Genomic DNA, 22,587 nt, shown 5'->3' with positions numbered 1-22,587 from the left:
GTAAATAGGATGTTCTGAGGAAGCAGAGACTAATACCCATTGCCCAATAGACGTTTGCTTAACGAGACAGACAGGTAATAGGGCGCAGGCCCAGAATCCATCCATATAGTTATTGGATCACTGGAATATCGTTGGGTGTTGATTTTGTTGTAGGGACCAATGTTTTGGTGTCTGATGCAAATTCCTATATTAGGGGGTATAACATTCCATATTAATATCATATGCAGTCTTTATGATGTATAAAAAATATCACTTAGCAATAATTCCCAATATGTCATCATCAACCGCTTATGACAACAAATGTAAATGATGTCTGATATTTTATAGTTTAACAGTCAACTTTATTAGAAATTACTGTAACTACGAGTTAAATGTAAACAAATATGTTCTGCATTGTTTAATAAAATGTTTCATAATGGAACAAATCAACAAACATGAATGTAGATACCAAAATGTCTGTGAAAGACTCATATCAGCCAACCAATACAACAGACCAATTCTGAAAACTACATCTTCCCAATACTAAAGACAACATTTTAACACAGAGGAAAAAAGCTGTAATAATAAATAGAAATAACAATAAAATGAATGATGGCTGAAAACCATTTAGCTGCTCCAGTTTCAGGCTCTAGTACTGTGCATGCTGGCTCACTGTCACACTGACATGTCTTACTGGGACACTAATGTTATTAGTGACAGCAGCGTTTCTCCAACTACAAGTGGAAATGTCTGCTGTGTGAAACATCAACTGACAAGACACATTAACCAGTCAACCCACATAATCCTTCTTTTAGAGATAGAAGAAAAGGGCCTGAAATTCACCCCATGTTCTCGGATGTTTCAATTTATTTTCCCAAATGTGAAACGTCAATGTATGTACCACCAAAGCTTTTTATATATGTAGGGGAAGAGACAGTGTCTTCTGAATGTCCCAAAAAGTTTTTGAGGAGTCGTAGGTTTTTTTGAATGCATTGAAAATCTACAATCAGACAATCCCAGAATAATATTCCTTTTAGGATTTTGCATGACCATAAAATGTAACCCGATAACAAAACCACATGTGTGTCTGCTACTTTATAAAAAAATTATGGATACAAGACAATTCTTGCATGTTCAATGTTTTCTCAAACACAAAATCAATTGTGTGGAGCTCTAGCAGGTGATGTGTCGGCACAGAGGCAGAGGCAGGGAGAATATGTGGAGGAAATGGGCAGAAGAACAGTCGGAGAGAAACCCGTTCTTGAGATGAATGTCAGAGAAGACAGACTTCAGCAGGAGATGGTGCGGCAACTGGCACAAATTTATGTGAGAAGAATAGAGAGCCACTGTGATCTTGCTAATATCTAAACCCAATTAAGCTCTATTTAATTCAACAAAAACTGGATTGTTATTTGTTCTCTTCATCACACAACCTTAAAAATAGTCTGTACAAAACAATTAAGTGTTTAATGTGTGCTGTGACAGTTGGGCATATAAATTAGATACACAATATAGGAACAAAACTGCTATTAATAAATACATTTTTGGTGTGGAAACGAGATGCATTTGAGGAACTGCCGACTATTAGAAGCAGAGAAAAAAGAGGCAGCAGCAGCAGCAGCAGCAGCAGCAGGAGGCGGCGGAGGAGGAGGACAAGCGGGGAATCAGAATAAGCTCCCAGATCACCCGTAGTGTTTCAGATTCCATGGAGAGATGCTGCATCCCCTGCAGTGAGAGGAGGGCTTTGGTCTGGTTTTACTTTGAGTGGTCAGGAGGAGAGAAGACTGAGCAGTGCACCTCAAAACTCCAACTCCCACACAGATCTGAAGCTCCTGCTGAGCCACTAGGGGACTGAGAGAGGCCTTTATCGCTGTGGTCTTGACTCAGCCTACAGTCTTGGACTCCACACACGGCACATGCTCTGAGCTAGACACAAACATGCATGCACACAGCGATAATATTTAACACATGGTCAACAAACAGCGAGAACTAGCCGTATGCAAGCTGGCCCCCATTATGGCCACAACCCTCTGATGCACTCTGCCCCTGGGGCTCACACTTGGGTTAAAACACCCCGGCAGGAGTAGTGGCCTGATTATGCCGTTTATTCGATTAGAGAGTTGTTCTAGGCACCGGGCCAGCAGGGAGTCACTCCATGAGGACAAAAGGCATTGTCTGCACATCCAGTGTAAACAGCAGGAGGAGGAAGAAATATTGTCCAGGAAAGAGGGACAACAGATAAACCAGACTTTTAATGGCGCTGGCTCATGTCAGCATGGAAAGACGAGGAGGAGAAGCAGGGCAGCACATCAGTTACTGAAAGCTGTGACAGTGCAATAAGAGGATGCAGACTGTGCTGATAAAGAGTCAGGTTAGGGTTCAGTCACACATGTTTTGCAGGTCAAAGTTCTAGAAAGTCTAATTCCACATGAAGCCACGCCGCAGATTTGCATCAGGAATCAAATGTTTTATTAGCGCCTCGCTCAAACAGATATGAGGAGAATAGGTTTGCCTCTGATAGATTCAGGTCAAGTCTTTATTCTCAGTTTTAATTCAAGTTTGTCACATTTTACATCTTTAAATGGAGAGCGAAGGAATACAGTTGCAAGTACCATGCATTCAGACGGTAACCTGAGAATACTGGAGAGAAGAGCAGTGACGGTTCAAGTAAAGATGGAAACCCATGTGGGCAGGACTTTAATGTCCTTTTGTGTTTCCATATTAAAGCAGATCCGTTTCCCTGCATCTTTGCATTACAGCCAATTCAAGCAGCTTCCTGCAGTCTCATTAGAAATGACTCAGAAATTTGTGTCAGCTGCTATGAGGAATATAGAGAGCATAACCAGATTTATTATCATAATACAGCCACACAGCATTCATTATGGATATGTTCCCACACACACACACACAATGTATTCATGTTTCCACTTCGCATACAAATACAGAGATATAAACAACATAAACTGACTTATGCTCCAATTGCAGGTCATCTCATATGGTATATTAATTTGCTAATTTAGAAGAGACGAAAATAGAGCACGCATGCATGCTCATGTCAACATCAAAAGTCATAATTACAACTTAGAAAACCACTGAAATCTCTGATACCTTTCTCTTAATAATGCAGAGGTAGAGAGAGATATAAAGCTACAGTTTATTGTCAAAATAGTCCCTATCTTGATGTAATGTGAGTGAGACATGCCATGTAATTCTTCAATATAGTTAGAGGGACAAACTAATTTCCATTCAGCTCCAGTGTATTTGTACAACTGTCAGATTTCACAACATTTGACCAGATGAGATCTCAACTAGTATGCGAGAATCCCCCCCCCCCCCCCATCAGTTTTAGTCTCTAGGGTTTGACAATGTATCTCAAATGAAAACCAAGTCATTCCCATTTATAAATGTCCTCATTCTCACTGTTCAAAGCTCAAACTGGTCCCCACAAAGAGACACAAAAACAACACGCAGGCACACAACCCCACTTATTAAAATAGGCATGGCTGTGTCTTCACCTGCTCCCATTCTAAAGCCCCCAGGACATTCACTACCTACACGCCAAGAGATCTACAGTCTATGCGGGAAAACAGCCGACAGCAAATCACACAGAGAATCTCCAGCATTAGGCCTTGTGGCCGGTCTTCTTATGAATGCAGGGGTTTAACTGAAAATACAATAGATCAGCACAACAATCAATGCAAGAGTCCAGAGTCTGAATTATAATATTTCCGTAACTCCTGAATGATTGTGTAACTTTTGTTGTGTGAGGCAGCCAGGATTTAATTTTCCACCATCATGGGATTGTGAGTAAAAAGGCAAAGCCACAAATCAACACAAAAGCCTCACTGACTGATTGCCCCTCAGGCCACCTCACTGAATAACTGTCAGAGTGAATGAGCGACTGATGGCAGAGCAGGAGACAGTGTGTGGCTATCGAGGCAAGACTTTCACACAACCAGCGAGCAGTGTGGGTGAGCAGAGGACAAAGGAAGTGATAAGATTTAGCCAAAAGAAAACAAGGGAAATGCAAAACTGATTGGGTTTCTTTGACATTAATGTTCTCGCTCAGCAGCAAGAGCAGCCTTCAAGGAAAATCAACAAACTTTGATTCAGAGCATTAGCATGAATTTCGGCCAATGCTCTTCAGCTGGAATAAAATATATTGTGCACTAGCTGATCCATGCTCCCCTGCTGATAACTTGCTCTTTAAAATACAGATCAATACTTTTATTACTCTGAAATAGGCTCTATATGTGCTGTATTACATTGCAGACATGCTTCCTGCTGCCTGTACACATGTTCACAATCTTGCTCTGAAGTACATCACATCTAAATTATTGGAATTACATAGGTTCAGATCTAAATGCAATGTCTATTGTTCACCACACTATTCGCAGTCCGAAACTGGACTCAGGTGATGCCTTATCTGGGCCCGGACATATAAATTGAGCATAACTGCAATTTTCTAGCCTTTACCGTATAGGTTTAGCTGCCTAGGAAACTCAGACCAATTTTAGGCTTTGTAAATCATCTCATGAGACACAACTCAGCCAATCAAATCTGTGAATTCATGACCAGCATGACTAATGAAGTTGGTGTGATGAGAGACGGGGACGAAAAGACAGTCTTCAAATATTGTATTATACTATCTTTGTTTGACAGTCAGTTGTGGAATACACACGTGTCAATGCATCTAATAAGTCAATATATAGCCTATTGCACTGAATCATTTGCTCTTTTACATTGACATTATGTTCCCGAAAATTGCGGGAAAAAAGAAAAACAATGAATTTCAATTGAATACCTCTGCTTTACACTATTCATAGCAAGTTGGTAAAAATTACCATGCAAATAATTTCACATCAAGATCCTGAAATATGGAAATGGATTTCCACAAATTTAGAGATCTATTAAATCGACATGATAAGACACCTAAATAGCTGCTAAAATGTCAGACAAGTGATTCAAACAGGTCTGGTGTTGTGTTCAGTAACTGCGGTTTCTATGATAGGAAAAATTCATATAAAAATGGTTTGGATAAAGCTGTTGAAGAAATACAGCGTTGATGCAAGTCAATTCAAAGAAATATCTACTCTTAAATTGGTTTAACAATGCCAATGGTGGGATGGATACATCATCACAGCCGTCCTAAGAGGGAACAGCAAAAATGAGCAGAAATGTCCGCCTGGAAAACCTAAATTGAATCTGCTCGTCAAGCTCAGAATTTCTCTGAAATGTTTCATCTGGAATTAAATAGCACAACATTTTTATTATCGATCCCCACTCTTTAAAGAGCATGTTCAAATTAAAATTCTTTGCTACGGTTGTTGTATTCTGTCTCTCCATGATTGGTGCATCCGGATTTAATTTAATTAGGCCCTTTGATAGTTTGCTCCTTGTAATTTTGTTAAGATGTTAAAATGTTTGCGAGACATTTCATAAGTTGATTTGTTTAAAAATAAAAAGTACACAGGTTTCTCAGGCTCAGCTGCTTTCCATTCCAGTGAAAACGTAGGTCTGGCCGAGGTTAACAAGGTTGTTTTATCAGCCATGCCCACGGAGCACAGGGTCCATCAGATACACAAAGAAGAAGAATGCGGGTGGGAGACGAGATGAAGCACTGCCACCACAGTGAGTCAAACTGTGTGCATGCGCAACAATTTCCTTTCCCTAACAATCCTCCTTAATGTCCTCCCCCTTTAATCATCCTCCCTTTTCTTTCTCATTCTCCCTGTCCGTCATTGTCTCACCTCCTTCTCTCTCGCTTGCCTTCCTCCGTACTTCTGCTTCGCTGCTGAATTCTTATAGCACATAAGGCCCACACAACAAAGACTCGCTTACCTTTGTCTCGCTCTCTGTGGTCACGTTTTCAGTTTGTGTTCATCTTTTCTTCCTCACCATCTCACTATCCTTGCTCAAGACCCACAGCGTCGGTGTTCATTTACCAAAACTTTACATTAGATGGTTTTATATTTTGTTTGTCATTAGAAAAACATCAAATTCTGTTATATGTGCATTAAAATATTCAGAATGACAAATTGATTTTCCTCATGCGGTCTCTTCCTCCTCAAATTGTATCCCCCCCATTTCCCCTGCTATGTCTTTCATCCATCCCCTCCCTCTGGCCTCCTCACATCTTTCTGACCTTTAACAGTTTAATCATCAAAGTGATGCCATTTAAATAGTTAAAATAAGAATTTACCAAAACGCCTATCTATTAAAGGTTAAATAATTACTCACAATGAGATAATAACATGTTTTTCCACAAAATCAATAATAATCAATGTCAGGGCCGGAATCCTAATGTCTGCAGCTGCCAGCCCTCACAGAGATAACTCTGTCGGCTGCGGGGACTTCGAAGATGAGAAGACCGACCTTTCAGACTAAATAGTGGATGCTTACTTCCATTTTGGCTTGTTAGCACACAATGGCTGATGGGTAGGATTTTATTAATTACATGCTGCTGCGGATGTTTATACACCAACTTGCCTGCCCTGGGGATGTGTGCAGGCAGCTGCAGGTGGTCGACCAGTGTTGAGCGTTGCAGGAGTAGGTGAGAAAACGTCATAAAGCTTCAATTGAACTTAAATGACGGATCACAGGCTGGGAAAAGAGATAGCTATAGGCTGTGGTTTTGCCCATCCCCAGTCTCTTCGCCATCTTCCCCCTATGGAATTATTTTTCAGAGCACTTCACTCTGTAACTCGCTGACCATGAAGGATTATGACAGCACCAATGTGTCAGTAACACAATTACATTGCAGATACGGGGGGGGGGGGGGGTGTGTGACAGGGAGTGAGAGAGATGTCAAGGAACGATAGGAAGTGTAGAAAAAGAATCATAGCATAAGAGAAGAAAGAGCAAATGGACGGGAAGTGAAGAGAAAAGCCAAGAGAAATATCAGAAAACTAATTTGGAAAGAGGCAGAGATATATATTTTCAAATACTTAAACATGTCAAACTAAAGACTTTTATTTAACTATTTTTTGTGTGTGTTAGAGATGCTCTGATACCAGTATTGGAAATGCCTCCGGTACTGCAGAAAATGCCAGGCGAGTACAAAATCCAATGTACTGATCTGATACCACATCTTTAAAGTATATTTGATCAAACTTTTTTTTTCTTTTTCTGGATATCACTTATTCTTTGCCACTCCAAAACAGCAGATGCACTATACTGCCATTGGCAAATATTGCCTTTAGAGCAGTGAGGAAGCAGTGCTTTCACGTAATATAGTGTTAGCCAATCGTTCTAAACTGTCATGTCAATATTTAACACTTTGGCACTAGATGCCAATTGCACGACAAGCAACAGGCCACACAACAATGACAGCAATCATCACTTCTATGCAGGGTTTGTATGGTTATATTCATATTTGTATTAGAACCAGGTATAAGAATCTGTATCAGGAAGGGGAAAATGTCCGTACATCTCTATCTAAAATTTCAGAAAATAACAAAAAAGTTGTAAATTCCTAAAGCTCGTAATATTATTTGGTTTGACCATCAGAACCTTAAGGTTTTCCGTTTTCTATCGCATATGACAAGGAAAAGCAGAAAATGAAACTCTGAATGTTTTTGCTTGAATAATACCTTGAGTAATATCCAAAGTTTCTTCTTTAACAGTGGTTGCCATGGCAAAATCTTTTCAGAGAATCATTAAAAGGAGACAGTCTTCCCAACAAGAACAACAGCATCAGTCATGTCAGCAAATTGGCTACAGGACAGATCAGAAAATGTCAAATACACGTCAGTCTAGGGGACAACTGATGGCAAATCATGTCTTTTGTTGTTTAGTTTGGATGGCTTGTTAAGTCATAAGTGCTTGTTTAACCTCAAGAAGGAAAGACTCATATTATTACTCTAAAAGACTACCACCAAAGAAAGACTAACAGAGCTGCTTCGCTGCTTCAGTTGGTCGCAAATTATGTTTAAAGGTTCTAATCTCCGACAGGAGTCTGTGATAGAAGGCAGTACCTTTGCTGCTACAGATCCACTCTGCTGCCATCAATTAAGAGATGATGTGAGAGGAGAGGTCGGAACATTACAAATTCAATTTTAGCATCGGCAACAAGAATGACCTGAAGCTGATTCTCCCACAACAGATGGGGGAGGTTTGATTACAGAACCGTCTTTATTTATTTTTAGGATCTCCACTAGATTTGGGAGCTGCTGGTGTTTATGAGAAGTAAACAGGATTGTACCAGCATAACAACAACCAACCTGTCATACAGCAGAATTAAAATGAATGAGATTCATAATATGTTGAAGATCTCTAATGTAGGAATTATCTACGATAGAAAACTGAAATACAATGATGAATATAAGAGCTTATTACTTCTGCCAAAGAGGTTGTGTTATGGCACCTGTCCGTTTGTTTGTGGGTTGGATTGTATGTTGATTGTGTGTAAGCAAGTATTCACAGTATTTATGGGCACATTACCATGATGGAGGTGGAGATGAAACATTTGAACTCAAGTACTCCTGTACCGACATTGATCACACTAGTATGCAAGTAACCACAAATAAACCTGCTGCCAAATTCCTGCTTATAACGCAACGCCTAAATTTCACTTTTTACATTTCGTTTGAACGTAGCTAGAGGAATTTTTTTTGCAAGAACATTGCAAGATTTAGCATAGGGGACTGACTTCTCTAAATGAGTGCAATTTGGTGCGGCTTGATTTCACTTTTAAAGGGAATGTTGGGCCCTGGCGAAGGTATGAGCCCTTGTGAGTATCATCCTAGTTGCATGCTTTGATTGTTATGGATGAGGATGTTGTGTTCAATTCACACATTTAAGAAATAACCATTAGCAGCCAACCGATATTGGATATCTTAACAACCGTAATCTCATTTGCAGAGACAGACGAGTCCCTGGTGAAAAGCCAGATCGGTCTTACTCATTTCATGGTTAATTTATGTAATTATGCAGCCTCTATGTGTTGATGCATAATGTCTTTATCTGTATAAGTGGGCACCTTTCTCATGGCGACGATACAGGACAATGACAATACATTTTACTGCTACTTTATCCTTCTACATAGATATGATAAGGCTCATCTGTGGGTCAGAATCAGTGAGTAGCCATTTCCCCCCCACAACAGATCCCTGAGCTTACAGAGGCCTTTGAACAAGGACATATAAAACCTCTGACCCTGTAGGATTGGTGTTCTGTTCAATAGTAAGCAAAGTGGCTCTTTATCCTCGCTGCTGTTTGTGTCACTGAGGATATGTCAATAGCCAAGATCAGGTTAAGGACAGAAGAATAAGAGGTAAAGAAATGCACAATAAAGGGGAGATGGATGTGAAAGAGGAGCGATAATGAAAAGATGAAAAGAGAAGCAAAAGAGCCAAAGACGCACACGCGGCCTCCGAGTGTGCCACTACCCTCCTATTAGTTAATGTGTCACTCTAATGCCAAGTTGGTAGTGACACAGGTTAGTGCGCACGCACACACACACGAACACTGAACCAATACTGACACTGACCAATAAAGCTGCACAGAGAAAACCGGAAGAAGAGAGCAGCGGAAAAAGTGTAGGGGAGGACAGGAACCCATCTGATAAATCACTGACAGTAAAAGAGCAAAATGCAATATGGAGGAACTCACCACTACAGAGACAATCATAGAAAAAGGAGAGATTAAAGTTAAATATAAACAGCTGATAAACCATCAAGGAGATATAAAAGAGAGACGACCTGTTACGGATGATTCATAATAATAATTCATAACACCTGCCAAAAATCAGTAACTGCATCAAAACCATAAACAATCAAGTCTGATTAATAAGAGTCCTTGTGGGTGAGTGAAATCTTTAAAAACCACAGCAGCGTGTTTCCCCCTCAGGTTTCAGAGCTCAAGACGGCTGACAAAAGCATCATGTCTGCCGCCATCTGTCACTAAATCACATCTGGGCCGACTGGGAGTGATGGGACGAGGGGAGGGGAGGTGAGAGGCCATACGCCCATTTTATTTATTGAGACTGGCAGCTTCAGGCAGCAGGCTAATGAGCTGTTCGGAGAACAGAGTCATGGGCAGGTGTGAGCTCATAAAGTGGGTTTATGTGCATATGGGCAAACCTGCGCCCTCGCACAAATATGAGCAAAACTCAATTTCCTGCCAAAGCGGCACATGAGCACATGGGTGAGTAAACCTGCAGTGAGACTCTACCAAAACACATGAAAAGACACAGCGGTGGTGAAATCTGCTCAGTTCTCTTCACTTTGGCTGCACCTGTGTTTGGTTTGAACATATGCAAATGAAGGCTTAGGTTATATCTAATATTTTATTTGACCTGCCTTCATATACAATAAATATGAAAAAGTCTGACCCCAAACCACATTATCTGCCTGTTATAAAAAATCTGGATGCCGCTTATTGAGAATTGGAATCCATTTTTAGAGCTGCTTTCTGACATTGGAGAGGCGGTGGACTAGTGGCAGAAACTTGGACTATGGGCAGAAAAGCTCTCTGGTTCGACTCCCCGGAGAAACAAAAAAAAATGACAAACCTGGTTTGATCTGTCCAAAAATCCAAGAGTATTCTCCCTACCCTGTCTAGTGCCCCTGAGCAAGGCACCTTGCTCCTCGGGCGCCGTACATGGTCGCTCACTGCTTCTGTGTGTCCTGCACCAGATGGGTCAAAAGCAGAGACAGATAAATGCATCTTAATCTGCATCTTAAACATGCACCCTAGTCCTGATATACCCAGCGGGGCTGTATCTGAGACTGTAAATGAAAGTTGTTTAAGTGTTGATGATAATGGAAAAACTAAAATAATACAAGTCTCTCAGGATGAAAAAGAGGTGCCACAGTAGATGTCAACTTGGAAAGAATACAGATTCGGGAACCCAAACCCAATGGGAATTATACATCACGTTAACGTGAACAACTGCTGCATTATCTTAATGTGATAGGCAAACACTTAAGAAAGTCCAGACCCAATTGTCTGAACATTTTCTGGATGTTCATGTGTAAAATGGCTTAAGTGAAATCTCCTATTATGTTTCCAGCTCTTCGCTGATTTGCAACCTAAATGTGACCATTAACAGTGAGCTTGGAGACACTGAATACATCCTGCAGGGATGGCATTACTTTGAAATAAGACATACGTCTTTAGGAAGCAACACAACAAAGTCCATCATCATGTTTCTTTCCATTCACTAATGTACTGCAGGTGTGGAGGCAAGAGAGAGAGAGATAGAGAGAGAGAAAGAGAGAGAGCTCAGTCGTCTGTTTCCACTGCCACTACCTCTAGTGCCTCCCGAGGGATGTCAACATATTCCTCAGGCTGAGACCCACGTAGGGCCACATGAATGCAGAGTGAGCCCCCAGCACGCTAACCTGCACAGTCTCCTTACCTCTGCCACTTGCATCTTTGAACTGCTTTTTAGTTTGGCCACTCACAAAGGACCACTTTCCTCCTCATGGGAGACCCTACCAAGAGCTGTTTCCCTGGCAACATACCCAATTCCCCATCACGATAAGGACACACCTCCTAGAGAGGGACAAACCTCATATGTTCTCAAAACTAAGAAAATACAAGCTAATGAAGCACCAACTCTGCAACTGCACAAACCTGCCAATTTCAAAATGTCTAATGACAATATTTCCATAACAGCCGTCAGCTTTTCCCGCTTAAAAATCAGCATGAAAGAATAAAAGCAGCCCAGTGAGGGAATGTGGAAGCAGCGAGAGGTGGGTTCATGCCATCAGCTGTATAGCTCTAGATGACGTCTCAGAAGAAGTTTTCAGACAAGAACTTTGGAAACTTAGGAAATTAAATATATCAGGACACTATACAGTTTGACATATTTGACGGATAAATCAGTATTAAAAATAATAATTACTCTCAGCTTTAATCCAGAGCTGCAACACAATCGAATGTGCATCCTACACTGTGCTGTTCAGATCCACAGAAAAATCTCGATGAGCCGTATTAACTTTAGAAGGGAAACAACATTAATCCAGTGCCGATGAGAAATCACACGTCTGTGACTTTCAATTTATTTCAATTTTATTTGGTGCCGATTGTCTGAAAATGGTGCAGCTCCACACTAATCTGCCTTTTCTCAGACGGGAAAGATAAGATCAAGAATTGTAAAAGAAAATAGAATCTGCAGCTCATGTATAATTTCTGTCTGCTCCAGCCGCTTGGGCTGAATATTGGTCTGACTGTTTCTCTGTAGCATGGCAGCCTGGAGACACGCCTCTCCTCCTGAACAAACACACACACAAGCACACAATTGGCAGGGCTGGGTTGTTTCCCCATGAGGCCAATTCATAGCAGGATCTGCCCTGAAAACTGAGGAGTCGTAAATTGTTTGCCCATCTATGTCCTCAGCTTAACTGCCAATTACCCAGTTCTGACAATGGCCACTTTAACACCACACACACAAACAACACAAGCTTATCCTTTAAAAGGATATTATTCAATCTCCTCTTCTATTAATCTTATCAATCATGCATCCTCCTGGTCTCATTTTATCCCATAATCGAAGGATGTTATACTGATGATTAATCCAACTGTCACAAGGTTTAAATTTAAAATCCAAATAAGTCTTTATTTTCATTTACAAAATGTAGGATTGGACAACGTGATTAATCTGTGTCAGAATGAGCCCCCTCTTCTGTCTGCACGTGCACACCACAGATGTTGTAAAGGGACAAACCATTGTGCTTGGACTGGGTAATGATTACATTTTGTATATATAAAAAGACATGTTAAAGGTTATATGGGCGAGCTGGGACCAATTTCCAACCACACACACCAATAGTTCAGCCCAGATTGATCCAACGACAGACACACACACACACACACACACACACACACACACACACACACACACACACACACACACACACACACACACACACACACACACACACACACACACACACACACACACACACACACACACACACACACACACACACACACACACACACACACACACACACACACACACACACTTCTCTGGGTGTATTTTAAATTCTGAAAAATGACAGAAAACGTGTTCATGTTATTAGAATAAAACTGTGATACTTTCATTCAACTAAATGCCATTAAAGGAAAGTGCGATAGAGGAAAGCTGAGCCCACCTGTGAGCACATTAATCATGTCGGTGGTTATTCAGGAGCAGAAAATGACTTTAACTTGGATTAAACCTGTAGAATCTCTCTGTTGTTTCGCTCGCGCTCCACACAAACGGTGAATCTCAGCAGCGGCTGCCGGTGACAAAAACCCCGGAGAGTCACAACTGTTGCTCCCTCCGCGCGCCCCTGCTTCCTGAACCAGACCAACGGAAGAACATGATTCTATGGAGCAGCTGCGTGTTTTCTACTTACGTGTCGAAGTTCTAGCATGCGGTCCTTCATGGTTTCCCCTTGTTCCGCTCCCGTTCCTCCGGTCTTCCTCTGGGTGAGAGAGGTGGTGGTGATAGTGGTGGTGGTGGTGATGGAGCGGCGGGGCGGGAGGATGTGAGCGAGCCGTGGAGGCGCGTCTAGCGGCGGCGGCTGTTCCTCAGGGATGGCGGCGGGACCGAGGGTGACGCGCACGACAGGTGAGGCCTTCCGCCGTTAACCCATCACATACCCGCAACGTCCTCCTCCTCCAGGCGCACTAATGGACGCTTGTAAATCAAATTAAAGAATAAGGAAAGTGTTTGTGGAAGTTTGGTGTTTTGTTCCGGAGGGTGGAGGGTCTTTGACAGAGAAGTTACCCGGAGACAGACGCTGAATGAGCGGACACACTGAGGGGGATGTGCTCGTTGATTGAGCGCGTTCACGCTGATCTAACGCCCAGGTGCTTTGTGGTGTCCAAGCAAACAGCGCCCCCTATCGGACACACTGTGCGGACCGTGAGGAAAGCGCAAAAATAGCCAAATTATCCAAAATGTGCAAAAAATAATGCAAAACCAATATTGATATAATATATTTTCTTTACATAAAATTAAAAACAACCCCCATTTTCCTGGCATAATTGACCACACAAAAAATCTCAAAACAGAGAGCAAAATCGATATGTGCGATGGCATGCCCTTTTTCTTTGTATAATAATTGTAGTTGAATAAAATACAATTGTCTCTTTAAATTGCAAATACACAAGTATTCATTGGTACATTTTGTTACATTGTATGATGGTAATAGTCTGAAAGTTTTCTCATCTTATTAGCTGCAATGTTCTGGAGATGATGAGCACATATCTATTATTACCTGCCAGGAGGTTATAAGGGCCTGAGGCACTGATAGAGCGAGGACCCTATTGGAACTGTGATTTAATTATCATTAGTTTGTCTGTTTACTCAAAAGCTACTGAAATGGTTTTAATGAAATTTTGAGGGGTCGACTCAATAAGGTTTCAAGCAGATCCAGATACAAGGGCAGATCTGCCTTTTAAAGGAGGACCATGAGCATTTTTCAACATTTTCATAAATTTCTGAAAATGTTGGAGATGTACCGCATGAGGGACCTGACCACAATACAGGCAATTTGGTGATGAAGTGGCCAATCAGCCTTAGTACTCTTCTAGTTGTACATGTACCATATTTGTTATTTTACATAAAGGGTGGTTCTTCTATCATAGGATTGTGAGAAACCATGTTGCTCAAATTCTTTTATATTCCAGTAAAAAAAACAATGCATCAAATTCAATAAAAATCTTCAATTGTTGAGTTTATTTGATGAAATATTATAGATAGAACAATCAACAGTTGACCAGAAATGGAGGATGACATTTCATAATCTATGAACATTGTTTTAATTCTGTGACTGTGTTGTTCTTGCGTCACCAGCCGGCAGCACACGTCTGTTCATGTACTTAATATTCTCCATCCAGCATGAATGTGGAGAGAGCAATCTTACCAACGTTTGTGAGAAACAATTTCCCAGACACTCGACCAAATATAAAAATAATTGGCCATAATAGCATTTCCCTCTCTCCAGTCCACTTGAATTAAAGAGTTGAGAAATTATTCAAGTCCAAACACTCTGTGGCTCCAGAGGTGAATGTGTGTAGGGAGGCACAGACAGGAGCTAATGAGGGCCCAGATGCATGAGTCAGAGCTAGAAATTAGGTCTTCTCTGACGTCCAGTGTATTTAGTGTCGGCTCGAACTTCCCTGCAGGAGACAAATACGCAGCAGAGAGGGGCAGCGTCAGCAAGCATCACAAAACACACTAATCAGAGGTGATTCAATTAAAACTAAACTTAAATTGCATTATTTAGAACATGAATATTGAGCACAGCATAATTAATAAATCAAATTAATTTGTCCCATTAGAGATTGAAACACAGTCATGCTGACGTACCTTCCCTGCCTCCTCCTCCTCTCCTTTTTCTCCAAGATCCAATCTCGCCCCTTCTTTCCAGATTTGCCCTTCATGTTTTTGAACCGGCACCTTCACAAAGACAAAGTGGAGCTGATAAGGTAATTTAAAATACACAATGTTGTTTATGAGAAATCTCTTCTAAAATTAAGGCGAAACTTGAACATCACTATGTGAAAGGGAGGAAAACCTGCCTGACAGGGTTTTAAATCAGGCAGGACAACAGCCCTTTTTAGATTTCTCTTGGTCTTTTGGTTTCATCCGCACAGGTATAACTGAACCCACACTTATCATCACCAAGACCTGCTCACACTCAAAATAAACTGGAAAAGCTTCAATAGAGATGTTCCGATAACCATAAGAGCATTAGAGATGTCTCAGATACTGCTGAAAACAACAGGTCAGGCATCTGCAACTATGCAAATCTTTGTATAGATCCAATTCTATGTCTTTTAAGAATATACGTTTCCGGAAATCACATCTTCTGCACTGCTCCAGAACAGCAGGTGTTCTGTACTGACAGTGGCAATTACTGTATTTAGAGCAGCAAAGAAGCATCTGGTATTGTAGCATTAGCCTGAGCTAGCTAAAATGTTAATGTGTTGGCAATGTTTCACAAATTCCAAAATCACTGTACATTTCAATTACAAAACATTCTGTATTCAGTTTACTATCATGCAAGAACAAATAAAAGAAAATCCTAACATTTGAGAACATGAAATAAGAAAATATATCAAAAATAATAATATTGTATTAGATCTAAAATTGAATAATACACAGAGTCAATGAAAGTATTATTCAGTTAATTCAGCCATTATTATAATCTTTAGATCTATTTTGGGAGGTAAACAATCAATAATTCAGGAAAGTTTTTTTTCTAAGAGCAAATATTCAAAAAAGGTTACAGACTGAAGTTGATGTAAATACAATGCGTTTGTTCAAACACAAGGTCTCTGGCCATAGCTGCAATCTGCAGGGAGGCAAAAATACTAGTTCTTTCACAGTTGGCCTCGGACTAGCTCATCAAATTGTACATTTCTGAATGAAGCACATCAACCAACAATTAACTTTAAATAAACTCTCAAATAAATATGTGAGCGTTTTTTTAAATCACAGTAATCTGAGTACTTCTGGTTATCATTGTATTTCCTGCAAATAACCACAGCCAGTGTCTCGCCTGCTGTGTGACAATCATTACCTTTGTCCTGAGTACTGGACCTGGTTTGAAGCAGCTTTGTCTGACGCTTCTATTCCCAATCCCTGAGAATGATAGACAAAAATCACAGTTATTAAAATGTGAATAAAACAAATCAAAATGTTCTCAAAATAAGTCCTTTGTTTCTTACTTTGGGAAGGGCTCCTGATACTCCAGCAAAAAGACACAAGAAGAACCTGGAAACAAAATGTATGCGTGTGTGTGAGGGAGAGGGAAAATTCAGGCGAACCATTTTTAATGTAATAATTCATTACCAGGCTAATGACAGACAGTCGAGTCAATATGGATGTTGTTCTGTTCTAATTAGTGTTGTGTTGCCGCTACAATGGTACTTATTTCACAGGCTATTAACAAGGGATCATTGCAGAGGGGAGCAGCTAAACGTGTAAAAAAAAAAAGAATGCCCCTGCTTCTCATAGATACTGACTTTTTAGCTTTGCTGCTGTTGGGATAGTCCACCACCATTCCTCCACTGAAACCTGCTCTCATGGCCTGCGTCGTGATCAGCTCCAGCTTGAAAGAGGGAAGGCGAACAGAATGTGAGCATGTGAATCAGTATAAAATGTTAGATTTTACATCCACCGCCCACAGTGTATTTTCACCTGCTCTGAGTTCTCGGGATAAAGCTGAAAAACTGCACGTGAGCCTCTTGACTGAAAGACAAATAGCATGGAGAAGTAAGCAACGGTCTTCGCTGTAAAATATGGGTAATGGATATTTAAATGTTTGTCTAAGCAGTCAACTTGAGTGATAGATGCTTACCAGAGAAGAGTAGAGAGTACTGAAGAAGGTATAGAGTCTCTTTGGAGGACTGTGTGACTTCTTGTCGGCATTGCAGAGCCACTGCAGCGCTGAAATACTGGGACAGGGAGAAAAGCATCAAGATAAAACTGAGTCAGAAATTTACTTCATGTTTTGTTTTGTTTTTTGAAAAGTAAGTATGCTTTGATTTTCACCTGATGCAACCGTCAAAAGTGCCAGGTCGGAAAGGCATCCCCTGGCCCATGTCTCCCACTAAAAGATCTCCTTCAACTTCTCTGTCCAGTGCAACATCTGTCAAAGGAAGATGTTTAAGATTTTATTTCAATTCATAATTTCTCACAGAACATATAAACTATAAATGATTTTGTGCTACAGTTAAAAGGTCACTCAGAGTGATAAGCCTCTGATATAATGTTTAATCTGCAGAGCCTTTAAACTTAAACACAAAGTCTCACCTTTGTAAGACATTTCAAATATGAACAGCAAATCGATCGGATGAGATGTCTTTGAGAAAATCTGCAGACAGATTTCTGAAATTCTTAAACTAACCCAGCATTGCTGTGCTGATGTCGACTCCAACCCACAGGTGTCCCTCCTCTGAGAGGTAGTCTCCACTGAGACCAGAGCCACACCTGAGAGACAGGACAGACAGACTGGAGTCATTTACATCACAAATACAAGGTTATTGTTATTCTGAATATTGTGAGGTATTACGTTAAAACTTAGAATAAAAAGGTGTTACACTGAATTGGAATGTGAATTTGTCTAATTCAGATTAACAGTGCAGTCCATGAAAACACAGTCAGCATCACTCACCCCACATCGAGCAGGAAGCACGGCTCTCCCTCTGGCAGGCTCAACAGCTCCACCGCTCTCTCTGACATCTGGGTCTGGATCTCAATCATTCGGGAGCTGTGGAACAACTACATCGTTTACAGGACTTCTTGTAATGTAGAGACATTCTTACATGACAGAATAAAACATTTACACATGACAAAGACAGTAAACAATCACACACAATAGTAGCAAAGTACATGTTTAAGGATCTTTACATGTATACTTCTATTACAGTACAACTTAGGACAAATATAGAACTTGTATGATTCAAACATTATTTACTTTGCAACTTCTGATTATTAGGATGATAAGTCTAGCTCCATTGCCTTTAAACTAGTAATAGTTACATTCCAACAAAATAACTTCCATTCTTCTGAAATGGGACATTAAACATAATAAAAATAAAAATAGTATTTTAACTTGGGTTTAGGCTTTTACTTGTCAGAGTATTTTCTACAAATGGATACTGCTACTTCTACTTAAGATCTGACACACCCACACACATTATCCTCTCTCTCTCTCTCTCTCTCTCTCTCTCTCTCTCTCTCTCTCTCTCTCTCTCTCTCTCTCTCTCTCTCTCTCTCTAACACAGACACTTTATAAATGTATGTCAGGGATTTACTCTAACACTAACCAAAACCACTAGTTGCCAAACCAAAACTCATCTTCTATGTACACTGGTAACCAATACGACAAATACACACACACACGGAAGACTGTAACATGCAGACTCACTTCTGAGAGTACTTCTTTGCCTCGGCTTCATTGTAGTACTGTGGAGATGTGAGCACATTATTAGGACCTGGACACACTGCTCAGTAACACTGCTGCTAACCTATCACAACAGTTAAAGGTCTTTAAACATCCCCAAATACTGCAGCTGAAGCTAAACGTTAGCCTAGCAGCTACAATACAGCTCGAGACTCACCACATCTGGAGGAGCGGAGTGTTCAGGCCGTCGACAGCTGGACGCCATGTTTCTCCTTGTGTGTGTTTGTGTGTCGGTACCTGATTGTAAAGAGCGGGTTTTATAATTTCATGTTATTAACCTGCCGAGTGTAATGGAGGAAGAGACTCAGTCCACACGTGAAGACTCTACTTCGACGGTTCAATAAACGCTATACTGCGTAAATATGTGCCTATATCGCCACCTACTGCTCCATCCTTTGAACTACATAATCTACTTGCTACTATTTCAACTACTACTACCATCAAAATACGTACTACTACTGCTAATAAGAATAACAAGAAATGTAAAAAAAAAATGAAAAACTCAATGTGTTTTCAACTAAATAAATCGCTTCATGGCCTTTGTGAGGCTGCATACTGCAATCTAATTAGGCCCCGAGCACTGACTGGCACTGACAGTGAGGCCCTGTTGAAATTGTAAGGATTATTATTATTATTCAGGCAAATTAATTGACTTTTTGAGAAGGCCACTTTATTAATATTTGTATCATAATTGTTTGATTATGGTTTTTTTTTCTATAGTAGCTAAGCACTTCAAATGATTGAGAGAATTGTCCCATAACCGAGGTGAGCACACAGAAACTTATTTAAAACATTTTTTATTTAATTTGGACAAAAACAATATGCACATTAGTAAACAAAAAAAAGCTTCTATCACGAAATCTACACGTATCCCTTTTCCTGTTGAAATGATTGGTCAACTCAAAGTACTTCCTGTAAACATTGACGCTTACTGGTGGCTCCTTGAATGACGTAGCCGGATGCTGCAGCTGTTTTTCCGGTTTGGTCCTCTATGGTCCGTTCTCGGTTAAAATGGCAGAGGTCGGGCTGAGGCTGGTCGGCGGAGTTTACCGACTGTCCGCCCTGAGGACCAGCCACAGTCGACCCGTGATCACCGGCGGAGGCCCCGGATCTCTGCTGGTGAACTGCACCGTCAGTGAGAGCCGGGTGAAGGGGGAGTCAGACCGGGATCCACCTGACGATCAGCCGGTGTCGGACAGCAGAGCTGCACAACACAGATCAGAGAGAGTTCACAGAGGGAGAAGAAGTCAACAGCAACATGTTAGCAGACGTTTGCTCTGTCCAATGTCTCTGGAGCTGGATTCATCACGATTTGTTGGGTTTGTTCATACAAGAATGATGGTCCAGGCTCAGAATCCAAGCCTGCACCACCCTGCAGGACCACTTCCGATCCTGCAGGAGAAGCTGCTGCCCTCTAGGATGACAACCTGGTCCAGAGGAGCTGTCTCCACCCGCCCTGACACCTTCAGGTCTCATCAGCAGCTCCGAGCTCTCTGCACCGTCATCTTCATCCTGGCGGAGCAGGAATCGGAGAGGCCAGGCTGTGCACAGAGACTGAGACGACTGAAACTAAAACCTAACCCATGCACAGCAACTAGGAGCTACAGCTGGAGGAGTGACAGAAGCTCCAAGGATGCTCCTCTGCACAGAAGCAGGACGGCCTATTACGATATCCTCAAAGTGACCCCTGGGGCCACTCAGTCCCAAATCAAGACGGCCTACTACAAGCAGTCCTTTATTAACCACCCCGACAAGAACCAGGGGGACAAGGAGGCCACCCAGCGCTTCTCTGAGATCAGCGAGGCTTACACCGTGCTGGGCAACATCAGCCTGAGGATGAAGTACGACCGGGGCTTCCTGAACCAGGCAGACGTCCAAAGTGCAGGGAGACCGTCGGTCAAAGACGCCGCGAGTAGATCCACTGCCTCCTCGCAGCAGAGGCATCAAGACACAGCCAGAAGGTTCTCCCAGGCCAGAGGGAAGACCATGTATGATTTTGACGCCTTTTATCAGGCTCACTACGGTGAGCAGCTGCAGAGAGAGAAGGAAATGAGGGCCAGGAAGGAGCGCATGCAGGAGCAGCGGAGGCAGCATCTGGCCAGGTGGAGGCATGGGAAGATGTTGGAGATAAGTGTAGCGATGCTGCTGACACTGGCAGGGATAATATTTGTGAATCTCAGCAGGCCCTGAAATAGAAGCAGCGAGCGCACGTGGCCCTCTGGGGTTACATGTAACGACTCTGGGGGGGAAGAGATGGAGGGGGCTACCTCTGACTGTTTTGCTTGTGTTGCACAGTTTCTGATAGTGGAAGAGGATTATGTTGCAGGAGGAAATGAAGGCTGGCTCTGAAGCTAGTCGCTCACACAATGTATTGCAACAAGTTCAGTTTTTAAAGTTCTTAATATTAAAAAATCAGGTGCCGACTTGAACACAAACAGGTTTTCATTCTGTAATCATTCCTCCTATTCACACCAGCCATTAGGACATCCCCTCCTGATGTTAATTGCAGCAGATATGATGCTGCAGCAGTTTATGTTGGACAAATCCACTGGTTCAAGATCTTTTTGTTAAATCCAAAATTCACTCTTTGTTTTAATGTCAAATGAAGCTCAGAATGTATACAACCCAGGGGAAAAAAGTGTGACTGTGACTTTCAAAGTTATCATTTGATGTGTCCAACACTGGCTGTTGAAGCCCTATACAGGTGTCAGATAATCATAGTAGCACAGGATAAGGACTGGGGATTGTATCTTCCATTACTTGCATACAAAACGATAGGATACAAGCCTGTAAACACATTTTACAAACACCTACCTAGAAATGTATAAAATATTTAAAAAAAATATATAACTAGAAATTTGATCACTTAGCAAAATGTAAATTATTTATCCCTGCATTGATTTTGAGCATGTAGCTCTTTTTCAAATGCACCCTGTGAATTTTTTGTTTCATTGCTTTCCAACATTTTATTTTAAAACTGGTAAACACTTGCCTCCATGCTGCAACCTCTGTTGGAGAAAACATGCATATGTAAAAAGTCAACTACTGTTCTAGGAGGTAATAAGGTGCTATGTAAACCCTTTGATTAATTTAATTTGATTAACAGGTGAAAGTGATCAATCTGAAGCTGAACAACTTTCTTGGAAGCTTATGTCTATTCATCCAAACACTGCACGAGGATGAGAAGGATTAACTTTACATGCTGGACAGCGCACAATACCCCTTACGCTGGTTCTTCAATGTAGACAGTAACTTTGAACTGAAGATCGTTTGCTATTTATAAACACTTTGGCATCTTTCTACAGGTATTTAGGTACCAATCAATGTATGTAATGTACATAAAGGATGCCACATCATGTCTGATATGTTATTAGAAATGTTTATTTTGTCTTTGAGCAGATATAATAAAATTGATTTATTTTTCTTAGTTTTAATGTTTATTTATCAGTGATCATAGTAAATATGTTGGAGCAATTACTCAGCCTTTTTTAAGTGTTATAAACTGACCTGTAGAGGGCGTCTGTGTTCATTCAAATGATGTCTGGGTTACAGATGAAGGCATGCTGATGCATGTTCAGGGCGTCTCACTTTGCTGCTAATAGATTAACACAGGTTATTTTTGTCCAGCTTCTCTGAAAACCTGGCAATTGAGACCAGGTCGATATGGGATCATGTGGTCAGTTGTCAATTCAAG

At 41.2% G+C, this 22,587-nt stretch overlaps 3 protein-coding genes across 5 annotated transcripts in view; 1 reads left to right on the top strand and 2 right to left on the bottom strand.

The window, feature by feature from the left end:
* The window catches only part of stx1a (syntaxin 1A (brain)), a 47,289-nt gene extending 33,557 nt beyond the window's left edge, over window positions 1-13,732 (bottom strand). For all 3 annotated transcript variants that reach the window (XM_062386717.1, XM_062386718.1, XM_062386719.1), the window contains exon 1: window positions 13,329-13,732. In XM_062386717.1, the coding sequence (XP_062242701.1) occupies window positions 13,329-13,358 (30 nt within the window). In that variant the 5' untranslated portion in view covers window positions 13,359-13,732. The remainder of the gene's footprint in view (window positions 1-13,328) is intronic.
* An 896-nt stretch (window positions 13,733-14,628) lies between these two features.
* bud23 (BUD23 rRNA methyltransferase and ribosome maturation factor) lies at window positions 14,629-19,241 on the bottom strand. The gene is made up of 12 exons (XM_062386573.1): window positions 19,051-19,241; window positions 18,858-18,895; window positions 18,102-18,197; window positions 17,835-17,917; window positions 17,480-17,576; window positions 17,286-17,382; window positions 17,126-17,176; window positions 16,951-17,036; window positions 16,654-16,699; window positions 16,506-16,567; window positions 15,290-15,379; window positions 14,629-15,099 (listed from the first exon to the last, which is right to left on the bottom strand). Exons 1-12 carry the CDS (start codon window positions 19,096-19,098, stop codon window positions 15,045-15,047), a joined length of 849 nt encoding a protein of 282 aa, XP_062242557.1. The 5' UTR covers window positions 19,099-19,241; the 3' UTR covers window positions 14,629-15,044.
* Window positions 19,242-19,883: 642 nt separating this feature from the next.
* Window positions 19,884-22,316, top strand: dnajc30b (DnaJ (Hsp40) homolog, subfamily C, member 30b). The gene has a single exon (XM_062386695.1). It carries the CDS (start codon window positions 19,905-19,907, stop codon window positions 21,081-21,083), a length of 1,179 nt encoding a protein of 392 aa, XP_062242679.1. The 5' UTR covers window positions 19,884-19,904; the 3' UTR covers window positions 21,084-22,316.
* Window positions 22,317-22,587: the final 271 nt, after the last annotated feature.

Source organism: Platichthys flesus, chromosome 4 (assembly GCF_949316205.1).
Source record: "Platichthys flesus chromosome 4, fPlaFle2.1, whole genome shotgun sequence".
NCBI lineage: Eukaryota > Metazoa > Chordata > Actinopteri > Pleuronectiformes > Pleuronectidae > Platichthys > Platichthys flesus.
The sequence above is the reverse complement of the archived record's forward strand: the minus strand, read 5'-3'. Positions and strand labels throughout refer to the sequence as shown.